Here is a 24,798-nt window from a genome sequence, read left to right as displayed (position 1 = left end):
GTCTCGTTACCTGGAGACAGCTTAAAACAAGGAGAACAAAAGGTTTCACAAGCTCTTTTTATGTCCCTTCGTGCATGCAGGGCTTTTCATTAAGAAATATGCAACAAACATCCATTCTCACATTGGACAGTTGCAGCGATGACTTATATATAGGCCACCCAACGAGGTCTAGTTCCATGATGAACACCACGAGCAGACCGGCCATGGGCATTCTTTAGTCTTATTTTATTTTATTTTGTTGATTGATAGGTTGATATACTACCCCATCAGTGCTGGGCACTATTTTGGATGGTTTACACCAAATCACAAAATAACATAAACAAAAACATAAGTAAAACAACAGATTAAACACAATTTAAAATATTAACAGCATAAAACAAAATGGGACTGGAGACTATCTTCCTGTAATGGCAGAACCAGAGGTGCACAGTCAACCAGAGTTTGTGAAAAGCCAGAACAGCCATGTGTCGAGTTGCCTCCTGAATGTCAACGGAGAAGGAGCCAGGCATAGGTCCTCTGAATGTCAGTGCCAGCGCTGAGAAGGCCCTGCCTTTTATAGACAGCTTACAGGTCTCCTTTGGGGTGGCAACACGGAGTCCTAGTCCTCACTGCCAGCTTCTCTCAACACCATACATTTAAGATCCATTTCCTTGTACACGCTCTGCAGAAATAAAATTCCTTGTTCTATACCCACCATTGCTGCTCATGGTGGTCATTAGGATCAGGCTGATCTCTGGCTTTGCAGCCCATGTTTTCAGTCTAGAAGGAGAAAATATATTATACTGAGGATCTCTGCAAACCCGGGTGAAACATTGATTTATGACAAGCTGAAGGAATATACATTGGGTATGGCAATATGCCTCCCACCAACCTAGCAGTTCGAAAGCATGTAAAAATGCGAGTTGATAAATAGGTACCACCTCAGTGGGAAGGTCATGGCGTTCCATGTCTAGTCGCGCTGGCCACGTGACCACGGAAAGTGTCTACGGACAAACGCTGGCTCTCCGGTTTGGAGATGGGGATGAGCACCGCCCCCTAGAGTCAGACATGACTGGACAATTTACAGCTTGGAAACGGGGATGAGTCCGACGAGAGTCAGACACGACTGGCCAATTTGTCAAGGGGAACCTATATGGGGGGGGAAGTAGTCCCCCCCCAAGTGAGGGAAGCATTGCTGTTACTCTGATTTGATGTTATTTGGACCGGCTGTGGCTTTTTGGTATCATTAAGTTCAATGGGATTCCTGATGGGATCCCATTATGGGGGGGGGGAGGGAAGGTGTGATTTAAAAAAAAAAGAAGAAGATACATCAAATCAATTCAAGGGACCAGCTGTGGTTGAATGGGTATAGGAAATGTTAGCTTTTGGGTGATCAGCCCTTGAAATGAAATGTTCATAGCAGAAATGGTCACTTGCTCCATTCATTATTAATAAGACAATATGTGGAAGTCATATACAGTTTGGGTTCATAGCACCAGCCAATCCATAGTACGTAATGGTCTTGAAGTGTGCATCCTGAAGGACTGCATTTATTTTATTTATTGCATATATTTCCTGCCCATCTAATGGCAAGCCACTACTCTGGGTGACTAACAACAAGTGAACACATAAAACACCCATGTTCCCAGTCATCAAGAAAAGACCCAGATCGTCAAAAGCGTTAGCAAGTTCTGAGCCAGATGGAAAGACAGCTCCTGCATTCTGCCTGTTTCCCTGAAATAAGGGAAAATCTTAGTTATAGTTTGCAAAATTCACCATGTTCCCCTTGTTTCAAAAACATTCTAACCATCACCGTAATGATGTAAGAAAACACAGAAATATACTCAAGGCGTCTCATTAAAAACAAATAGTGACTATATCTATCTTCTCAGGCAAGTTGATTGAGCTGAAGATCGTCCTTGCACTTACTGAAAGGAATCAGAAAGACATGATGACATCATTGGGGAGCTGCCAACTTCTGGAGCTGCAAGAAAGGGGCATTTTAAGGACCACCATCGGATGCAATAAATCACCACAAAGTCATTCAGGATACTGGGCTTGATATCTGAACGATCTGGGCCAGGAAAATGGAGCTGGTCACCACGTTTGGAAAAAAAAAAGTAAATCCACAGAGGCTTTTAATCCAGACCTTAATGGAGATACTCAAAGGCTGTGAACTTGTGTTGATGGTAGAGTTCAGAGCCCTTGGACAGCTCCTATAAAATCAAGACTGAAATTGTTGTAGATTACAAGCTGAATATGACCCAACAGTGCCATGTGGTTGCAAAAAAAATATGTGATTTTAGACTGCAGCAACGGAAGTATAGCTTCTGACTCCTGTGAGGTATTAGTCCCCCTTTATTCAGCAGTGGTTAGGCCTTATCGTGAGTGCTGTGTCCAATTCTGGACAACACACTTCAAGAAGGATGGCGACAAACTGGAGCAAGTTCAGAGGAAAGCATTCAGGATGATCAGGGGGCTGGAAACCAAGTCCTAGGAGGAAAGACTTGAAAGAACTGGGCACATTTATCGATTTCATCAGTTTTGCTAGTTTAATAAAATTGGCTGACTTTCCTCGAAATTCCTCAGAGAATTAGCCCAAACAGGATCTTCCACATTAGGGTTGATCTGCAGCTGTTTGGGATGAGGTTTAGAATGAGAAAGGGATGTGGTGGCTCTGCGGGTTAAACCGCAGAAGCCTCTGTGCTGCAAGGTCAGAAGACCAAGCAGTCGTAAGATCAAATCCACGCGACGGAGGGAGCTCCCGTTGCTTGTCCCAGCTCCTGCCAACCTAGTGGTTCGAAAACATGTAAATATGCGAGTAGATCAATAGGACCACCTCGGTGGGAAGGTCATGGTGTTCCGTGTCTAGTCACGCCGGCCATGTGACCATGGAAACTGTCTTCGGACAAACGCTGGCTTTATGCTTGGAAACGGAGATGAGCACTGTGCCCTGGAGTTGGACACGACTGGACAAATTGTCAAGGGGAAACTTTATTTTTACTTTAGAATGAGAAAGACCATGAATTCTGATTCTTTTCCCCCAGACCCACAGTGCAAGATCAAGTCTTGCTTGAAAGATACTGGAGCTCAAAATCTGACTTACTGAAACCCATTTCATATATCAAATTTTAATGAGGGCCCCTGACTATTATTTAAGTCCTGCTTGTGATGAAAACTGAGGCATGGCATTAAGGGTGGCAGAAATGATCATTCTGGATTCCTAACTGCATGGCAGAAAAGGCACAAAGGTTAAGTTTCTTGTATCTTGCGAGGAACCACTGGAGCTACATCATGGAAGGGATGCTACAGGCAGTGACCTCTATTTAACCTTTAGTCTAGCCATCCACATCCAACTCAAACCATACTAGGAAGGACAATTCAAGGCATCTAGTTTGGGTTGAACATTTTTCCGAGCACCAGCAGCCTTCCGGGCTCTGATTTAAGCGTCCATTCAAACTCTTGCCTTGAATCTTGGGTTCTTGGCTCCCTTCGCCTCGCAGACAGCCACTGGCCAGGGGGGTCAGCCCTGGGAGAATTTTGCTCAGAAACCAGCAAGCGCAACACACATCAGGGAGGATCAAATGCCAAATATACAGCACCTCTTTAAAACGAAAGGCTTTGATTGTTCCAATCACAAGAAATTGTAAAAGCTATTCTGAAGAATTAAGAGCCTCAGTACGCGCTAACTAACACGATCATAAATTCCGCTTTGGTTTCTGTTATCATATCATTGTCTCCCGGGACCCCCTGTCCCTGCCATGAATTGCCCTTTATAATTTATTCAGCTTGTACTTGCCGGGTTCCTTTCTACTTATCATTCATCTTTACAGTTGTACATAAAATTAGATTGATCCGCCTCTGCCAGACCCGTCAAGAAGAGAAAAGTTGTCATTGAATAACACATAAAGCAAATGAAGACCCAATGACAGGCTTTTCTTGAGCGCCATGGAAATTGTCCTTTGAGAGCCAAATGAAAAAAAAAAGGTGTCAAGAGGGAGACAGGAGGAGATGGAGACATGCTAACCTTTGTAATCTGACTTTTAATTTGCAATCAAATGACTTGAACCTTTGAGAACTCTTAACCCTCCTCCCCAGTTCCTTCCCCCACCCCAGAAATATTACAATGCAGAAGTCTGACTCCGAAAAGGATGTGTATGGTGTGTATCAGCCACAATGACATAAATTGTTCTCATTGCTTTCTTGGGCAGTCAGCAATTTATCTGCCATGCGGTCGGGTCTGACAGCTTTTTGCATGGATTATGAAGTGGGTTTATGGTATTACTGCTTCTAACAACAGTATAACATGGGCTCATGTAAAGCTTTTACCCACCAGGATCATATTGTTTACTTCTTTAAAACAACGGTTGCAACTAGAGATGCACACGAACTGGGAAGCCAGTGGTTCATGACAGTTTGTGGTTCGTGGCTAACCACAAATCACCACGAATCCCCAGAAAAACAAACCGGTTCATGGCTTGTTTTTCTGGTTTGTGCCCAGAGGGTCCCTTCCCGGCAGGCGGCAGGAAAGGGGACAGGCGGGCATTCCCTTTTGCCGAAGCAAACAAAATGCCGATGGGAAGAAAGTTTGACATTTCGTTTTGCTCCAGCAAAACGGGATCCCTGAACTGAGTTGTGAAAATGTCAGGTTCTTTTGTTTTGTGGCTCTTTTCACTCCCATCTTTACTTACAACCCTGTAAGGTGGGTTATGCTGGAACGGAAGGGTCAAAACAGAGAAGTTTTAACTTCTCTGCAGGTATTTATTCTTCTCTCTATGCCTCACCATGAGAAGCCATTTCAACCCATACGGTTTCACAGGTAAACGCAGCCAGCAATTCTAATAAAATGCATTCAGAAACAGACAGTAGGCAATCAAGATGGAAGAAGGGACTGAAAAGCAAGGCTGAAGTAGGCACATTGTGCTCAAACAATATTATGTGTATTTAAACAATTTTGGGGAAAGCTGAGAATTCATATTATACCAATAAGCCAGAGGCTTTGTGGTAGAGTCATGGCTGAGGGGCACCTTAACTGGGCTCCTTCTCCTTCTCTATATAAATCGGAGTCCCCCTGATCCTTTTCAATCTCTCATGAACTAAAACGTGCGCCATCTTACAAAGGCTATGCTTGGATTTCAGACAGTTCCTCCATTTGATCAGAACGTGGTGTGTGTTGGGCAATGCTGTTCTTGTTTTTATTTGTGATGGTAACTTTGTGTTGCATCGGGTTGACGGATTTATTGCAAACGACCCGGAATTGGGAGAGAAGCGAGTGAGTCAGACATGCCCTTAATTAAATAAATAAAATAGCCGAGCCTGTCGCTAATCAGCTAACAGGGAGAGGAGCACATGAGTATGAATTCCATTATTAATGCCGAGTGGGCTCTCTGGATGCAACTGCCAAGAAAATACATGCGTGGATTTGATTTGCGATCCATGAATACTTTGACCCAGTTTTTGCGCCTGGCGAATATGATCTGTTCCAGCCTCCCTAGCACTCAAAAGCAGGCAGTACTTGATGGCCCAGTGTGTTTCTCTGGGGAAAGGAAGGCCCAGGAAACAGAGGGGTGCAAGAGGAAGACTTGCTGATGCTAATTAGGTCTGCAATAAAGAAGCCAACTGCGGTCCCATGTGGACAACAGCTACCCAGGCCGAACTACCCTGAAACCTGAAGACTTAGCTGTTGTCAGCCCTTCCCTCTTGAATTCTTTTCTCCTGGAAGGCAGAGAGACAATTCCCTTTGCATTCCAGAGGAAGCAGGCATCAGAACAAGAACAGCCAATACTTGCCTAGTGAAATGGAACACTTCATGTTTACCAAAGAGACAGGGGCTCAGGTGTTTTTATCTCAGCTGGCAACCTTTGAAATACTGTCATACTAACTTTAAAAATAAATGGGAAAGTGTAATGGGAAAGAGTGTCAACCCTTCCCCCTGCTGCAACGGCCACCTCAGATTTTGCCCTCCTGCTTTCTGGAAAAAGTAGAGGATTGTTTGAAGTACAGTGCCGATGTCCAAAGAGTTTGTACAGTGGGGAGTAAAAAAATCTCTCCGGGCTTCCCCCTTTTCCTCCTCCTCTTCCCCACCGCCTCATTCTTCTTTTCGTATTTTTTTACTTTATTTTAACTTTAGAAACAAAGCGAGATCCCACCCCCCAGGGAACAATTAGATCAGTTTTTCTTCCAAAAGGAGTCTTAAGGGCATAGCAAATGGTTTGTGTGCATTCAGCACATTCCCGGAGTCTTTTACTGATCTGCTACGGCTCTGACCCAACGAGAGCTGACACGAGCAGGGCCAGGCTTCTGAACAAGGAGGAAGAAGGGCGGCCAGATGTACGCGTTCAGCTAAGAACGGGGTGACGCCATCAGCAAAACTGCCCCTCCAGGACTCTACCATTTCATGGAGCAGATTCCTGAGCCCACCTGGGGTTGACTTCCCCTCCCTTACCTACAAAAAAAAATAATCACCCAAATTATACCCAAGGTAGCTAATCAAAAATATCCAGGTTTTTTTGTTTGTTTCCAGGATGAGGAAATCTCAATGCTACATTGATCCAGCAGCAGGGCTGAGGCGAGAGAGGCTGGAACAGATAAAGTCAGAGAATGCCATAATAGTGGACAGAGGAAGGAATGGCCGAACACATTTCCTGCCACACCAATCCTCTTCCTTTGGATCAGGTGTATTCCAAGAATTGAAGGTGGCTCTGGATGTCCTTTGAACTGGACACACCTTTGCCCCTGAAAAGATTCTGCCTCAGTGTCATCAATCTGTGCATTTTTGAAGCAACCTTCCCAAACATCTTCGTAGGATCTTCACTAGACCGGGAACCTAATGAGACAGCTCAGTTGTAAGCCAGAACCTGTGGTCTCATGCCACACGTGGCCTTAATTATCATCCAGAAACTTAGATCATGTGAAGAACCTGCTGTTGTTCTGTGCTGTCAAGTCAGAACTGACCTATAGTGGCTCCAATGAGACTTTTAAGGGTAAGTGAGATGTTTAAGAAGTGGTTTTATCATTTCCATCAACCCTCCAGTGAATTTCCATCACTTTCCATGGCCTCCTAAGTCCTAGTCCCTCACTCTATCTACTACACTAGTGGTCCCCAACCTTGGGCCTCCAAATGTTCTTGGACTTCAACTCCCAGAAATAGTGGCCAGAACAGTTGATGGTGAAGGCTTCTGGGAGTTGTAGTCCAAGAACATCTGGAGGCCCAAGGTTGGGGACCACTGTACTCCACCAAACTGGGTCCATGGCTGGAAAAATCATTAACGTTTTCAGTTTGAGTTGAAAATTCAAACTGAATCAAACCCACAGTGCAAAAGGCCATCAGAATAACTAGGATTTTAGGGTCATATTTTCACTTGTGTTCCACTGACTCTATTTTTCATTCATGTCCTTTGGTTCTAGCAATATGTCCCACCACAAGGCAACTCAAGAGACAGCAAAGTGCAACATGAAAATGAAAAAGATATATATAGAGAGCAGATTTTCAAGTGCCCCACGGCCTTGTGAAGAACTGACACCACAAAAACTGGGGCCAGTTCATATACCTGCCCCTGACCTATGTGCAGGGAAAGAATCCTCTACAGTGGTTGCTAAAACTCCAGAGGAGTATGCTCAGAGCTTGTTGGTCTTAAGACATGACTGCTCTCTCACATTCTCTTAATGCTTTCTACAAATTACAGAGATTGGTGCCTCTGTTTCTACAGTAGTACATGCTTGCCTTGTTGTTTTCAGGGTGGGTTCTATGGGGTACAAAGGGAATCTGGCCTAATTTCTTTGTTTCCTTGAAAAATCTAATTTCCTTGCTTCTGTAGGAGGACAAGAATCACAATCGCTGGTTGTTCTGCTACGAGGCTGGAAAAAGAAAACAGTAAAAACTCTGTCCTTCCCTGGCACATTGGAGGAACCAAGAATTGCTACAATCAATTCGATACCTCTCTGGAGTAGGACATGTTTTGTTAAATGGTAGTTGATGAGCAATGGAAGGAATACATCTAAGTTGCTGTACCAATGTGAAGCGGCTGTCAAGATTTCCCTTGCACGCGGGTTGAGGCACAATGAGCGGCTGTAGGAAGTAAGTGAAATGTGGGAGGCAGGCAAAGATTCTAGGATATGGGGAAACGGATAAGCACAGAAATGTGAAAACAAGACAAATCAAAAATAATTCAGATGTAGTGGTTTTAGCCGGGCTTAGGGTATATGAAGTCTGTCCCTTCAACTCTGTGAAGACTTCTGAGTTTCTGCTAAGTGGCTTCAGATAACTACAAAAATTTGGGGATTCCAATCAGATTGTACAATGGATGGATTTCGGAATAATTGTCCAAATGGCAGACATTCCCCATTAATTTCCATACAACGTGCACTCAGGTTCCCATTGTACAGGAGGCAACAGACAGCAACCATCTTTGAACTGAGTTCTTTGGTCTCCAGCAGCTGATCCCACCCACTTCCCCTGAACAGAAAATAAATGAAAGAGGATTGGACGAAAGGTTGACTTGGGTTAAATATCGACAGCAACAGAACCATCATCACATAATGAAATCCACAGGCTGTATCAAGCCTGTTTAGACAGTTTGCCCAGCCGTAATCAGTCAAATCTACTCTGACTGTATGCCAACCCAGAAATTCATCCTGGTTGTTTCCTTTTCAAAGGAAAGTATGGGCAAGAATAGAGATGGGCACAAACCTCATTTCTGAGGTTTGTCCCTGTTTGTATGCACGGCATCACAGGTGCTGCCTGTTCCCTTCCCCTGCCTTCCCAGCAAATGACCCACTCACCCGCCGGATCATGCTGGCTCTTTGACCAGTCCCAGACAGGATCGTCGGTTTGTCTGTCCTGCCTCCTTGTCTGGGTGGGCTATCAACCAAGGAGTCAGGACAGGGAAGCCCATGCTCCTGTTGGAGGCTGGTCAAACAAAGGAAGAGGAGGAGAAGAAGAGCATGGGCTGGCTGGTGAGTGGAGGACCTAGCCAGGGAGGCAGGTGAAAGGAATGTGTGGCACCTGTGGTGCCGCATGTAGAAACTGGCACAAACCGAGGTTCATGCCCATTTCTAGGCAAGAATATATCTGGAACTCTTTCCCAAGTCCATAGCCATGCATTAACTGGGAGGACCTCAAAGTACTCCTTCTCATGTTCACTTGAATTCAATAAGAAGCCCCAAGAAGACATCCTTGATAAACATGGAAAGGGTGAGAGGATGAGAGGGCAGGGTTTGTCTGAATGCCCTCCATATCATCATACTTCTAGGTCTCTCATCAACAGCCTTTACAAACACACAGGGCTTGAATTCCTCAATGGAATCTGAACCCCTATCGACCAAAGATAACACCGTTCCTACTAGTTACGCAAGTCATCATCATCTAGGAGTGGGCAACTATAGCCGTCCAGATGATGTTGGCCAATTGCTTCCACCAGCTCCAACCAGCAATGGTCAGAAGTGACCAACGATGGGAATTGCAATCCAAGAAGCATTTGAATGACCACAGGTGTGCAAGCTGGTCTCCTCTGACGAACGTGGCTTGCTAGCTCAGATCTGCTTCACCATCTGAAGCATTAGCTGAGGTTAGAGTCTGAAGTTCATCAAAGGGTTTTGATCCCAGAATGGACAACTGGATGGGCACAATAGAAGGCTCAACACATTTGCCAAGGAGCAATATAGTTGTGATTAAAGATGTGAAACCCCCCCCACCCCCACCCCACTCTTGGAAAGGAATGAGGGAGGGAAACCCCCTTTTTTTTTCTTGTCATAGAAAGATTCCTCTGAATGAGATTTTTCTTTTCTGAAAAAACTTCTGTAAAAGTACCAAAATCTCAAATGATCATAAGTTAACGGAACGTTTTCTGTACAGCTGTGCTGTGGGTGTCACCATTCTTTTGCCAAGCACTGGGTGCCCTGCTGGAGATTCAATACAGAAGAAGGAAATCCCCACAAAATAAATTTATTTATTTATTTATTTATTTATTTATTTATTTATTTATTTATTTATTTATTTATTTATTTATTTATTTATTTATTAGATTTATATCCCGCCCTTCTAGACAATGTCTACTCAGGGTGGCTTACAATAAAACATATAATAAAACAGTTATAACAATTTGAGTCAATGGTATTAATATTGTTCAAGATGGGCAATGTGAGGAAAAAGGTAAGGTAAGAAGTAAAAGTTAAGTATTGACAGGAGAGAAGACCTGCCTAATGAGCCAAATCTTTAATTGGCTCTTAAAAACACCCAGCAAGGGTGCCAGGCAAATCTTTGACGACAAGTTGTTCCAAAGTTGAGGAAAATGGGTGATAAACTCATCGGATTAAATAGCCATCGAAGAACTGGGACAATGATTTTCAACTCAAGCCACCATGCGAGTTGTATTTTAAGATCCTGCATGCACAGAAGTTACAAATGCAAAAAAACAGACTTGAAACAATGCTGAGCCAAAGTCTTGTAACTTTAGGGCTACACAACACTCTTTGTAAGTTCAGTGAGAAGAAATGAGGCGTTCCGAAGCATTCCACTCTTTTTGGGCAGAGGGCGGCTGTCCTTAAAAAAAATAGTCTTTGGAGACTTCTGCACGCTGCTCTGAGCTCTAGGGCTTGCATGAAAAATGGCTGGAAGCTCGAGGCATGGGGATGAGGTGCCTGGAGTGTGTGTTAGGAAATTATGCTGAAAAGCATGCAGAAAAATGGAGGTGATTTCTAGCAAAAACAAAACTGAAACAATGGTTACCGTTCGGGCTCAGTTTGACAAGGAGCAATTCTCTCTAAACAAACAAAGAAACAAAAAACACACTATGCCTATCTAAAGAATCTGTGCATATTGCATAAAACTACACATTCAAGCACACCCCGATTTTAATAACTTGACAAGAAATCGAATGCAACGCTACGGCAACATTTCTCCCATGCCCTCTCCTTTTCTCCAAGGCGCAGAATTTAATAGATCCTGGCATCTGGAAAAGTACTTACACTAACAATTTGTTGATTCCACACGGCCATGATTTCTAGACTGGAGGAGTTGTCGTGAGCGGATGAGGTAATGCAAAGCAAAGTTCCCCTCCGCCATATGACCTGCTTCCTCTCAGTGAAGAAAGAAATGTAGATGGGGAGGGGGAGACATATACCACGGAGCTTATTAGACATGAGCTCAGTTTATCTGGATCGTAAATAAAAGCTGATCTTGATAGAGTAATTACATTTCACAACATTATCCTCCGACATTAACCTCGAGGAAAAAAAAAAGGAAGGGAACATGTTAGATGGGTTGTAACTGAGAACTGGAATGGGTTTTCTTCAAAGAGAAAAGTATAGGAATACCAGAATAATACACCATAACGACAACAAAGACCATCGTCATCATCGCTCTTTGCAAATTCCATTTCCTGTTGGGACCAATTTGAGAGGTCCGTGTGAGAACATTTCTTTCACGTCTCCTGTGACCTTACCGTCAAAATCACATTTTCGTTCTCTCCTAGATCATGGGGATGAATTTCTGATATGGCTGTTTTTATCACTGCAGATTTATTAGAATCTCTGACAAAGCGTGCCCAAAAATCCCCACGATGAATGACTCAACTCACGCTCGCCTCTCCCCCCTCCCGTTCTCTCCGTCAAACAGACCCTGTGCCTAATTTGTCTGAAAAGGCCAGTGGTTGTCCTCCGTACGAAGGATTAGCACAGATTAAGGGGGAACGGTGTTAATTGTAGGTGGGGGGAAGTGAGCAAAGCGTCTCCTCAATCTGTTCTTGATTTCCCCTGTGTACGTCTGGCTGGTAATAAGCTTCCTTTAATCTGGAAGGCCCCTTAGTGAAATCAGCACCACGGACAGAAATATTGATTGCTTTTGAGAAACCATCACAGCTGCTCACCCAAATTACCTTTGATATGTGACCTTTAATGTAATTACTGCAACATCAAAGCATTCCTATAAATTATTAAAGAACTAATATACTTCATCATCCCCTTATTCTATTATATGTAAAATATACACAACCACCAGCAAACACGTTACAAATTGGGAATCGCCCAAGGCACACGTTGGCAAGAGTTCGGTTGGAGTTGACGGTTTCTCTTGCCAGAAGAGGACGGGGTGATGGAGTGGTGATGTCCACCGTCCTTTAACAACGCAGAAGGAAGGACCGTTTAAAAAAGTAATGACAAGCTTTACGTTCTGTTCCACATGCCAGAACGGCGCTCACACTTTTTCTTTGTCAAAACTCAAATGTGCTGAGAAATCCAAGGAAATCAAATCAATCAAAAGACTTTAATTCTTGCACCTCCCAAGCTTAGACGTCATACAATCACTCCACCAGCTGATTTTATACCCCAGCTATCACATGAAAATCGGTAAAGCATATTCCTTATAAAGCTCAGCACAAACGAAAGTTACAGTCAAATATATGTGGGTAATCCTACTGTATAAAAATTCGGTGCAGCCAGAAGGTGAGAATGCCCCCTTTTACATGTATGTGTTTTAAAATGCCTTGATTTAGGGTTTTAGAATTAGCATAGAGGGACAAATGCTGGATCCTTTAATGGGGAAATGGAAGAAAAACCCTGAGTCCATGTGCTCGTGGATAGATTGCTCGCTTCTCCCACTCTCATCCATGGGCTGTTAATTCTGTCCCTACCACCTCAGCATTAGCAGGAATAGCAGTATTGCCACGCAGATGCCACCAGGAGAGAGAATGCATGCATGTTCTTGTCCTATCCTGTAAACTAACAAGCTGGACTGTGGTTCATATTTAGAGATGGACATTTTTCACAAAATTCCATTCCCCCCACCCCTGGAAAATAATAAGGAAAACTCCTCTTTTTTTCTGGGGAAAAAAAGAAATGTTTTTTGTTTTGTATTGTTTCTTTGGAAATTTTATGTCTCTGTTCATATTCCTACCTCACATTACAAGTCATAGTTTGGGCTTGCCAGAGATAGGACACATGGAATGACAGACAAGAGATATGCACCCTGATGCATTTTGTAGAAGGCGATCCGGGCTTAGCAAAAAGACAAGGACCTAAATCCAATTATGATTCCTAATTAGAATAGATTAATTAAATCAGTGGGGAATTTTGAAATCAACATTTATGCAAACTCTACAGATCTAATGGGCCCACATGCTGAGACACACAAGGTAATTTAGGCCAGTGACCATAAAGATACTGGACTGTTTGTTGTTGGTAGTAACTCAACTCCCTCCATTGACAACCTTTGGCTCTCAGACCCAGGGGAGGAAAACACAGACAATGCATTGCCACTATACTGACTCTGCAAATTCCAAAACATGAACGAAGTCCTGAATGTTTGGGCTTCAGAAATGAAGCATCTCCTAAAAATGAGATGGAGTAGTGGTGGCTAGTACAAGGAGTGTACCTGGGAGGTACCATGGGGGGTGTACAGCTGGGAGCCTGAGAAAAGTTGTATGCATGTCAAAGTCCCTCTAGCCACAGCTAGAAGTTGTAGATCTCTCTCCTCAGATGTGCGAGCAAACTCTTCGCCTGCGTACACCTGGCCTCTGTCCCAGAATAACTTTGAGCAGTGCTAGGATCTAGCCGAACAACTTCACAAACCTGTTCTTTTCTCGGTCAGAACTAAAAGAAAACCATACAACCCAAGTTGAGCAGAACCTTCTTCTTCACACCTCTTTTTTTATTTTTTTATTTTTTGGCCCTGGAACATCAATTTGCAAACTTGGCTCCCTCTTTTTTTTTTTTTTTCAGTCATACTTTTTCTTCCCCAAATCCCAATCTCTAACTATGTCATTTAGGGCTTTAGGGAGCTATAAAACCCAGCAATGTCTGGAGAACTCAGTTTGTAGATCACTACCTGAAGAGACAGGGTTGCTGTCTCTTAAAATGTATTTCTAGCAACCCCCTAGGCCACCTGAGGAAGTGTCCCACAACATCATGACTGCTTGTCTTTGTCTTGCTGCACTCTCCAGGAACACATGAAGGTGGAAGCCACTAAATCTTTCTCAGTCCCACGTGGAAGCTACCAACATGTCCTACAATGTTTGTTTAAGTCCATGGAGGGAGTCAAGAAGTCTTCTGAATGCAGACCAAAACATCACCCAACTGAAAAAGTCAAATTTCACAACAAGACTGAATGCTAATCTGAGGGTTTGGGAGCGGTTCCTTCCTCATCCTCAGTTGATTCCCTTCTTTGTCAGGAAACTGCTTACAGTAATAGATGTCTTGAATCAAAAATAACCATCTGAACAAGGATTGAAGAGCCTAGCCAGAAATACACATTGTGAACTACTATGCCTTCTCAGTTTTTCTCTGCACATCTCCAATAAAAGGCAGACTATGGGACCTATTATTCAGAGCATCTCTCTTTAAATGCCAGCCTGCATTTTCCTTTTGACTTCTGGGGAGGTGAGGGGTTTCCTCTAGCAGCGGAAGCAAAAAACTGCACAGGAAAGATCACCTACTGGCAGCCATAGTATACCTGGCATCATTTTTGTCACTCTGACGCAGAAGCAACACTCTATCGGATAGAGAGGTGAACCATTCAAAGGGGTGAAGGTGTTTTTCACATCCTGAGGTACGGTATTTGAATAAAACACATCCTTGACCATCAAGACAACATGAGTGAGTGGAGACAGATCCCTGTGCTTGGTCTGAAAGCAAATCGCTGGGGAGAGGAGCAAACTACGGCATGGGTAGAAGGCACAGCAATAAGAGGCAGTGTTATTGTTGTTGAGTTTAGCTTTGCCACACCACAATCTCCAGGAAAACATGGAAGGAGGAAGTCAGATTGTAGCTAGCAGGTGTTTGCAGGGTCCCCACCCCTCAAGAATTAATCTGACTCCACTGCACATCATCAAATTTGAAATCTGCAAGAATTAGCAAGACCTGACATCTGAGCAATGCTTCAGGTTTTCGGGGTGGAAAAAAACACACACCATACAGCAGTACTCAGGCACGGGTGATAAAAACTAATGGATCCAAGCTGTCTCTGTCCAGTTTTTAAACTATTTACTTATTTATCTTCTCAGCAGGTTCCCATCTTGTGTCCTAACCTTGACGCCTGTCCCAACCTTGACACTGGCTCAGCCTCAGTCCTGCTGCAACATTCACTACCAAATCTGAACTTCTAATCTGAAAGGAAAATACATGAAATTAATTTTTTTTAAAAAATACTGCTATTTTTAAAACACACACAAGAGAGAGATGTTTTCAGCTCCACCCCCTGAAAATTCTTATAAAGTGAAACTTTGAAAGAGACCCTAAGGCTACTATCCTATGCATGTTTAACTGGGATGTGAAACACAGCATACATCTGTCTGAGTAAAGAGGCACGAGATTGCATTGTAAATCACATGTACGTATATATCACAAACTTCGGTGCAGTTATCTGTCCTAGTAATTTATGTATATAGGAAGACAAACTTTCCAAAAGCTCCCACAGTTTCCTCAACTCTTGTCTCATTGAAGTCTTTTGTCATCCCATTGATCCTGACATGCCTTTTCAAGGAATCATATATGCATTTTTTTAAGGGTACGTGGGTAGAGTTGGCTATATCTGTGTTGCTCAAATATCACTGCCTGGCTTTTGCGAAGATTCTCTGATCTTCACTTCTCCCAGTGTCTGCTTTTTGTGTTAGATATGAGCCTCATTCTTTGGCCACTCTCTCCCCACCCCAACAAAAAACACTAATTGAAGCACCAATGTCCATTCCTAAATGTCTCCAGGACCATGAAGAGCTCAACATCCACAAATGCCATTCTAAAGTCAACTTTCTTGGCCAAGAAGAGAACAAAGCCTTACACACATACACACACATACACCCAAACAACTTGTTCAGTCATTGACGTCCAGATTCTGAAAATCTTCCAAAAGGTTCAGCAGGAGGATCTGGCCCATGTATAGTTCTCTTTGATTTTGTTGCCCCTTTAATGAACAATGTGGAAACAGAGACGGGGTAGATGTACAACCATTACGCAAATACGGATCAGTTCTCGCTTTTCCAAGGAAAGCCGTAAAGTCAACCAGACAACCATCTGTTGACTATCAGTAACCGCCATCCTCCAGGCAGAACCACAACATTAGAAGACGGTAACCGTTATTTTCAATAAAAGCAGTCGGGACTCACCCCTGGCAGCGTCTTCTGTTCATGCAGCGCACTCTGGGCTTTAAGTGCAGATTCCCTCTCACAGTATGTTAGGAAGGCACAGCCTGTAAAAGAAAGAAAAAACAGAAGACCTTAAGATCGAGCAAAGACTTGATCTCATCCAACCCCTTGATTCCACAGAGACTCGTGTGACTGCAGGGATCAACCAGCCGGGCCTTCTTTCCTGTTCCTCCTCTAGCATCGTTCAGGGATACACTGTTCCGCCACATGGAAAGTCCATTTAACTGTTCTGCCAAACAGCTCAACAGAATCCGTCCCCATTCTCTAAAGGTAAAAAGGTAAAGATTCCCCTTGACAATGTGTCCAGTCCTGTCCGACTCTAGGCGGCAGTACTCATCTCTGTTTCCAGCCCACAGAGCTAGCGTTTGTCCGCAGACAATCCTCCGTGGTCACGTGGCCAGCGCGACTAGACATGGAATGCCATTACCTTCCCACCGTGGTGGTACCTATTTATCTACTCGCATTTTTACATGCTTTCAAACTGCTAGGTTGGCGGGAGCTGGGACAAGCGATGGGAGCTACTCCGCCGTGTGGATTCGATCTTACGACTGCAGGTCTCCTGACCTTGCAGCACAGAGGCTTCAGCAATTTAACCTGCAGCACCACCATGCCCATTTTCTAGCAGCAAAATAAGTAAATAAGTAAATGAATGAATGAATGAATGAATGAATGAATGAATGAATGAATGAATGAATGAATGAATGAATGAATGGCCAAGGGATGCAGCAGGAAAGAAGCAACATATGGAATGATTCTGAGAAGGAAGGAGACGGAGTACAACCTACATACCAGTGATTGTGGATGTTCTGGAATATTAATTCCATCATCCTCCATTCTCAGAGTTCTGTCATAGACACCTAAATGTGGGGCACCTGGGATAAAGGCCCAGCCTGAGAAGCTCTGAGGTGGAGCTAAAACTAACTCCACCCAAGTTTCCTGTTCCTGCCCAAGTGCTCGCTGGAAGCTGTCTTTCAGTGAGGTGAAACTAGGTGGTGCCAGCTAACTATCCAAGGTTTTCAACGTCAGCCTTTCTCCCAGAAGCATGCCAATTAGGTGTCTCTAAGGTAGGCAGGACTCTCCAAAAGGAGAATTACAGTATTTGTTGTCCAGAAAATCATAACATCACATCGCTACCAATAATTGCTAGAAAGGTATGGACACTTGAAGCTCCCTTGGAAAATTAAGCCATGATGACAGATCCGCCACCCAATTCTTTCCCATCAAAGAAGCAACATCAAAACAACAACGGAGATAATAGCCCAAGCCTTCGACAGGGGACGAAAACTGGACCCCTGTCCAAATCGCTTTGATAACCTATTTTGTGTTTCTCTCAACCAACGCCATGGTAGATACGCAAAAAAGCCCTGCCAAAGGAACGTCCGCTTCCCGTTCTCCAATGCAAACCATAATTCAGCCAATTAATCATTGGTGCTGGTTATGAAAGAGCAGTCTGGACTCAACCCTGGCAGTGTCTGTAGCATCTGCAGAGATTCCACATTACGGCTGGCAGGGAATGGGGATAAAAACCAGAAGCATCATCAAGCTCAATATGGGAGAATACAACAATTGAGAGGGTGGATGTGTCTTCTGGCTCAGAATGTAAGCTGAACCTTTGTTTTAAGGAATTAGTTCAGTTTTTAGGAAATTAGCCTTGGCGTTTACAACCTCACATGCTGCTTTGAATGGGAGGGCCCTTTCTGGGCAGGGAGTAACTGTCAATCTGTCCAGCATGAAATAATAGTTCTGTCCTGTGGGTCAGAATTCTAAGAGGTTCCCATCCCTATAACTGACAGCGTCTTTTTTTTTTCCAAAGAGAGTCTGTTAATGTCCATCGATGGTGGCTCGTAGAAGATGTCAGTTACAGTATATTAAAGCAGAGTTGTTGAAGCGGCCACGTTGTCAGCCAGTTTGTTGTTAACATATTAACATCTGTAAGTAAATGGAATGTTTCCATTCTTTAATTTATCAAAAAGAGTTGTTGAGACAGTGCGACAGTTAAGGAGAGAGGAGTGGATTACCTGGGAACTGCAAAAAACAAAGCAAAGCATGCAGCTTGTATTCCACCCCATAGTGCCTAAAGCTCTCTCCGGATGGTGTGCAATCTAATTATGCAGGGTATACATGGCACCTCACTCCCATCCCCAGTGAGCTGGGGTACGCAACTTGCTGACCTCAAAAGGATGAAAGGCTGATTTAACTCATTAAACTACCTGAGTTTAACCACGGCACCACAAGACCCCTAATAACTAGTAACTATGATGCTCTGTGGGTCCTTCCACTTCTGCTGCACAACTGAGGAAAGTTAACAGCAAAATTTCAAAATTCTGCAACAATTCGTTCATGTTATTTTCTAAAATTACTCCACAATGGGCTCTCACCCACCCACCCACCCGCATTTTGAGGTACACAAACAAGACTAGGGAAGAAGAGCCCCCCATGGGTAGAAAAACCAAAGAAAAGTAGAATTCAGACAAGCTGGACTTGGGCTCTAAGGCCAGCCCATTCTTCCCAAACACTCACCTTCCCAAAGTGGAACAATTCAATCCAGGCAGGTGTTCAGAGAGATCGAAAACAGCAGTAGCCGCAGTGTGGAAAGCTGCTCTGTGAAGCCACCTAGCTACCCCCAACACATATCTGAAAGCAAAACTGATCCTCACATCCTTAATTGAGGCCAAGAAGCTGAGTGGCATGTTGTTAGTGGAATGAAATGGAGAAAGACCTCAGAAGAACCTGAGAACCAGCTATGGAGAAGTTCCAGAGACCTCTTCTGAAAAGCTGGACAACTAACAAACATTTTACACAGATGGGGATGCAAGAGAGGCTCTGTGAGAAGCAAAAGGAGTCAAGGATGCACCTGTGGCCCACACCTGTTCTTTAGAGGAAGGCACTGTTGCAGCTTCATGATTAACCCTTTTGCTGCCATGCACGCTCACAACAAATCTCCCCTTCTTTCCAGAATGGTGGAGAATTTGGAACCCATAGTTTGGACTTTTGAGAAATGCCAGTATTTCTTAAGGATGTGATTAGCTAACCAAACCCCTTGGGGCAGTTCAACCAATGCCTTTTAGGGAATGCACAGCCTCGTTTTCACGAAATATCTTGCATTCTTCTTTGTAATCGCTCTCAATGTAATACATAGTGTGCTGAAATGTGTTGCATGCTTAACACAGAGCATAAACAATGAATGTGACAGTCATAAACAATTGTCATCACGATACTGGCTTACTGTATTACTTATTGCATAATTTAGGGACAAGAGACAATCATTAATTTGCTGTCAGAAATCCTTGCTAATCTTATCACCCAAAGATCTACCAGGAGACGGAGTTGGTCTACCTTCTATCCAGCACTAGCACAGGTTAATTTGCTCAAAATTCACGTAGGAATAATAACTTTTCCCACATTATTTTTGAAAGAAAGAAGGAAAGAAAGAATGAAAGAAAAAAATGAATGAAGAAATGAATGAATGAAAGAAAAAGGTGAACATTCTACAGGTGAGCATGTGTAAGCACACAGAATGAAATTAACCCTAAAGGGCTTTACCCTGAACATATGCTTAGTTTAGTCTGAGGTGCAGGATCCAGCCCTGATTGTCACTGTTTTAAAATGCAGGTGTCTTGGTTAATTATTAATTGCATTTAACTCCCACCTCTACTCTAAAAAAACATTGGGTGGTGCCTGTAGTTAGGAAGGAAGAGATGGGAACAGTGATGTAACACACCTGGGAAGCTTACGGTTTCGGAGGGCTGCCTTATTATCTATGTCAGTGGTCCCCAACCTTGGGCCTCCAGATGTTCTTGGACTTCAACTCCCAGAAATCCTGGCCAGCAGAGGTGGTGGTGAAGATTTCTGGAAGTTGTAGTCCAAGAACATCTGGAGGCCCAAAGTTGGGGACCACATATCTATGTGGTTTCAAATGGAGCTGAATATAATCCTAGAAAGCTAACAGCCCCTGGAAGGAAGATGCAGATTTCATGACCTCAAGGTTTCAACATTGTTCTGTGTCTCTTTCTCCTGCCCAGGAGAAAATGCTTGTGAGAAAAAGATTTTAAAAACACAAAACAGGAACTACACCGTATTTCTTTTGTGCTTCCACACACTTTAAGAAGGATGCCAACAAACTGGAGGAAGTTCAGAGGACGGCAATGAGGAGGATCAGGGGACTCCAAACCAAGCCCTGTAAGGAAATACTGAAAGCACTGGGCATGTTTAGCCTTGAGGAAAGAAGACTGGGGGGAGATAAAACAATAACACTCTTCAAAGACTGGAAAGATTGTCACAAAGAGGAAGGCCAGGATCTGTTCTCAATAATCCCACAGTGCAGGACACGCAACAATGGGCTCAAGTTACAAGAAGCCAGATTTAGGCCTTAACCGTTAAAGCAGTACTTTTACTTTACTTTACTTTATTTAGATTTATACCCTGCCCCTCTAGACAAAGTCTACTCGGGGCAGCTTACAAAAAAATGATAAAATACAATAAAATAATACATTACTAAAACCTAATAATATATAAAACAGTATGACAAGAGAACCTTAGGAGTTGGTGAGTGCTCCAACACTGGAGACATTCAAGAGAAAATTGGACAACCCTCTGTTAGACCGGCTTCAATTTGGATTTCTGTCTTGAGCAGGGCATTGGGCTTGATGGCTTTAGAGCCCTCTTCCAGCTCCAGGATTCTATGATTTCTTGAGACTAGGGGGTCACGGTAAAGAAGCTGCTTGACCTCCCTGCACAACTGGATCTTAGTTTGGTGAATGCTTAAGAAGAGTGTGTAGATTGCCCTACCCCTGGGTCACGGGGCGATAGACCTTGCCTCTTCCTCTGCCGGTGGATTTATAGCTGATCCTCAGGAGGGCAGGGACAGGTGGGGAGATGACAGGGATCGAAAACTAATGGCTCCCGAACAGTCCTTAAAGAAGAGAGTCTCTCAGTGATTAGGGAGGAAGCTATGCTTAAAAATTTAATTCCAGTGCTCAATCTTGCACGGAGTGCTCTCTGCTGACCAAACAATGAGAGGCAACTCTGCCACAAGTAGCAAACCTAAAGTAGTTGATACAGTCTAATTAGGCTGATCATAGCACAGCATTGGAGAGATAAACTACAGAGTGTAAAGCTCCTGTAATGGTAGCCATATATTTCCTCTTCTGGTGATGGCCCCACTGACAGCTGAGAGTAATGAAGTTCTGCAGTGCTTCCCACACTGTGACCGTAATTCAGATGTTGCAGGTGGCAAAATCCTCCTTTCCTTGGGAAAACAGTCTTCTCCCTCCTCTTCCAAAATCCATTCAGAGCAATGAGCATTATGAGGAGGGAGGGGCCCGAACAGCATTCTACCTCCACAACTGGAGATCCCAATGACAAGGGGCTCCCTGCTTCCCTGCATTTATAACAGGAGCACATTGAGAGGCTGATGGATGCCCGGGGTGAAGGAATGCAGAGTTCCTCTCCATTGGAGCTGATGACCTGCAAGTAGCACAGAAAGCTGCCATGGAGGAAACTGGGAACCTGAACCTCCAGGATGGAAAACATGGGACAAGTGGAAGGGAAGTAGTCAATATGGAGATATAGAAGTGTAGCGGTCACCCTGCTCATTAATGTGGAGATTGGCATGCACCAATGGGAGTTGGTGAGGGGCAGAGTTAGGTGGGAGCGGAGAGAAGGAGGGAGAAAGAGAATGAGAGTAGGTGGTTGAAAGTGGAGAGAGAGATGGTTGTTTAGTTGAGAGTTAACAACTTTGACTGGACTGTTATCACCTGTAACAATAAACAATTTCTCCTTGGTTCTTGAATTATACGTTGCTTGGACCTCTATCATGGGATAATCTTATTCATATTCCTGGGGATATGAATATGAATATCGGTACCATAGGTGGTGTGCAAATCCAGTTTCTCCCCTCTGGACAGGCTGGTCCGCTCATGTTTTGCCATGCAGCACATGCGGCTGTTGTCCTCATTGTCATGCCAATCACAGAAGCACACCATCCTCCCCACGCAACCAACTGCTCAAAAGCCGAGCAAGGAGACTCCCCATCCCGACTCCTCGCCAGAGTGGTCAGCTGCGTGGGGAGGCGGGGGAAGAGAAAGTTGGTCTGCTTCTGTGACTGGCACGACAATTAGGATGACAGCTGTGCATGTCATGCAGTGACTCGTGAGTGGACTGGCTGGTTCGGGGGAGGGCTGGATATCTATGGCACCTGCCGCACATATATTCATATTCGTATGTCTAGGGATACATATATGAATATCCCATGACTAGTCAGGTTGTCTAGTTAGTGATGTATGGAAGTGAGAGCTGGACAACAAAGAAGACTGACTGCCAAAGAATTGATGCTTTTCAATTGTGGTGCTGGAGGAGGATCTTGAGAGTCCCCTGGACTGCAAGGAGAACAAACCTATCTGTTCTGAAGGAAATCAACCCTGAGTCCTCACTGGAAGGACAGATCTTGAAGCTGAGGCTCCAATCCTTTGACCATCTCATGAGAAGAGAAGACTCCCTGGAAAAGACCCTGATGTTGGGAAAGTGTGAAGGCAGGAGGAGAAGGGGATGACAGAGGAGGAGATAGTTGGACAGTGTCATTGAAGCGACCAACATGAATTTGACCAAACTCCAGGAGGCAGTGGAAGACAGGAGGGCCTGGCGTGCTCTGGTCCATGGGGTCACAAAGAGTAGGACACGACTTAACGACTAAACAACAGCAAAGTCAGGAACTTTCTCACATACAAGATGGAATAAATCTTTTTAGTCAAAAATTTCTTCTAGAAACCATCCTTGGTTGAGGAGGAAGAGAAAACAAGTCCATCTTGTATGTCAGATTCCCTTCAAATACTTGAAGCTGCCCATCACGTTGTTTCTCCATGTTTAGTTCTTGATAAACACATTCAACCCGTCCAATAGGATCAATTTCTATCTTTTGTTGTCTTATGGCCGTAGGCAAACTCCACAGTCCGAGGGCACCCCCAGAAGAAGGGAATGGTAAACCAATTCTCTACCTGGAAAACCCAAAAAGGGTTGCTATAACCCAGAACTGACTTGATGAACATGATTATTTTTTAGCTGGCTGGATTGCCCAGTGGTTTAGGTGTCTGGCCAAGGAGCCAGAGGTTGGGTATTCAATTCCCCATCTTGACTCTTGGGAGGAGACCCAGCCTGTGTGGCCTTGGGCATGCTGTCCTGAGAAGAAGGGAATGGAAAACCACCTCTGAGTATTCTGTACTTGGAAAACCCAGAAAGGGGTTGCCATAAGCCAGACCTGACTTAATGGCACACGATTATTGTATATTATTTAGAATGCAGCTTCATTGTGTGCAGTCTTTAATGCTTGAAAGAGATGACTAACACAACACTTACATGCCAAGTACTTTACTTTATTATTATGGACCTTCTGACAGGAGCAAGAGACTGCATTCCTAGGGGTTAGTGTTACGATATTTCTTCAGAATGGTTCTGAAATTCAGTGACGACAAAAAGACAACCAAAGACACCTTTTTCCTGTAGCAACAAGACAACACTATCCCATTGTACAATTCTGCTCATTTTACAAAATTCACAATAAAAAGGCCTGGTCAAAAAGCAATGAGCGTGCACACACAAATGCTTCCTAGGAGCTATAAGTCTTTGTGGGAGGTGTAGTTCTTTGGCAGATATCTTCTCACTGTCATGAAGACTACACCTTCCATAAAAGCCTAAGCCTCCCAAGAAGCATTAGGGCAGTTTTATTTTTGCAAATTGAGAACAGGAAATAGAGTCAGGACAGTCTGGAAGCTAGACCCCAGTCCAGGTTAGCAAAACATAGATGTCTCTAGATGTCTGCAGATGTGTGTCTGTGGGCCCCCCCAAATTCTGCCTGGGACGTTCTTGGAGAATTCTCGGATTTGGAGTTCAAAAACCAACCAACTAAAAATGGCACACCACTATTATTCAGCAAAAGTCGTTCTTGCAAATGCAAAAGCTGTAATAAAGATAAATGAAAACATATCCTGCTCACAAATGAGAAGGGGGGGGAACCTTGGCAGTTTCTTGTAGTCACAAAAAGAGACAAATGAGGATTCAGATCCTGGCTGAAATTCGTCCCTTATGTGCTTGCATTTCCTGAAATAGGGTTAATCCTACACCTGCGCCAAAACAAACCCTCCTCCCTTAATAAAAGACTCAGGTTGCATGACTGAACCTGCCCTTCCTGGGATCCCAGTCCAGAGCTCTGGACTTCCACCAGTGCCCACACCCCGTGATCCCATCATTCCGAGGCTACCCTTTCTGTACGGACCACAGACTCTAGGAAACATTCCAGAAATCCAAGGGATATAGTATATGTGGTATTGTATTGTTGAGCAAATTATTTTCTATCAAGAATAAGTTTTGCACCATATAAGTAGTACCATTTTGTTCTAGCTGGCCATGTGATCAAGCCCTGACATTTTTAAACTAACGTGAGGAAAGGAATGTGTAGAAGAAATGAGGACAATAAGGACGGGGTAACACGGGAAGGTGATAGAAGAGACAGCACAGAGAGAGAAGCCTAAACATAACAAAGAGGACAGATATCAACTAGGTTAAAAGTCAGTGAGAGCAAACGTTACAAGATGTTAGCTACTGTATACTAGCCAGATGCAAATAAGGTGATATGTGATATGTGACTAGGTAAAGGTAAAGGTTCCCCTTGACATTTAGTCCAGTCACGTCTGACTCT

The 24,798-nt window shown here is 43.8% G+C and overlaps 1 protein-coding gene across 13 annotated transcripts in view; it reads right to left on the bottom strand.

Moving 5' to 3' along the window:
• CELF4 (CUGBP Elav-like family member 4) overlaps positions 1–24,798 on the bottom strand; it is an 870,333-nt gene that overhangs the window by 710,552 nt on the left and 134,983 nt on the right. For all 13 annotated transcript variants that reach the window (XR_012084591.2, XR_013540995.1, XM_072992989.2 and 10 more), the window contains exon 2: positions 16,071–16,153. Coding sequence is in view for 10 of the 13 variants with exons in the window: in XM_072992989.2 (XP_072849090.1) it covers positions 16,071–16,153 (83 nt within the window). In the remaining 3 variants the exon portion in view is untranslated. The remainder of the gene's footprint in view (positions 1–16,070; positions 16,154–24,798) is intronic.

This window comes from Pogona vitticeps, chromosome 2 (assembly GCF_051106095.1).
Source record: "Pogona vitticeps strain Pit_001003342236 chromosome 2, PviZW2.1, whole genome shotgun sequence".
Taxonomy (NCBI): Eukaryota; Metazoa; Chordata; class Lepidosauria; order Squamata; family Agamidae; genus Pogona; species Pogona vitticeps.
The sequence above is the reverse complement of the archived record's forward strand: the minus strand, read 5'-3'. Positions and strand labels throughout refer to the sequence as shown.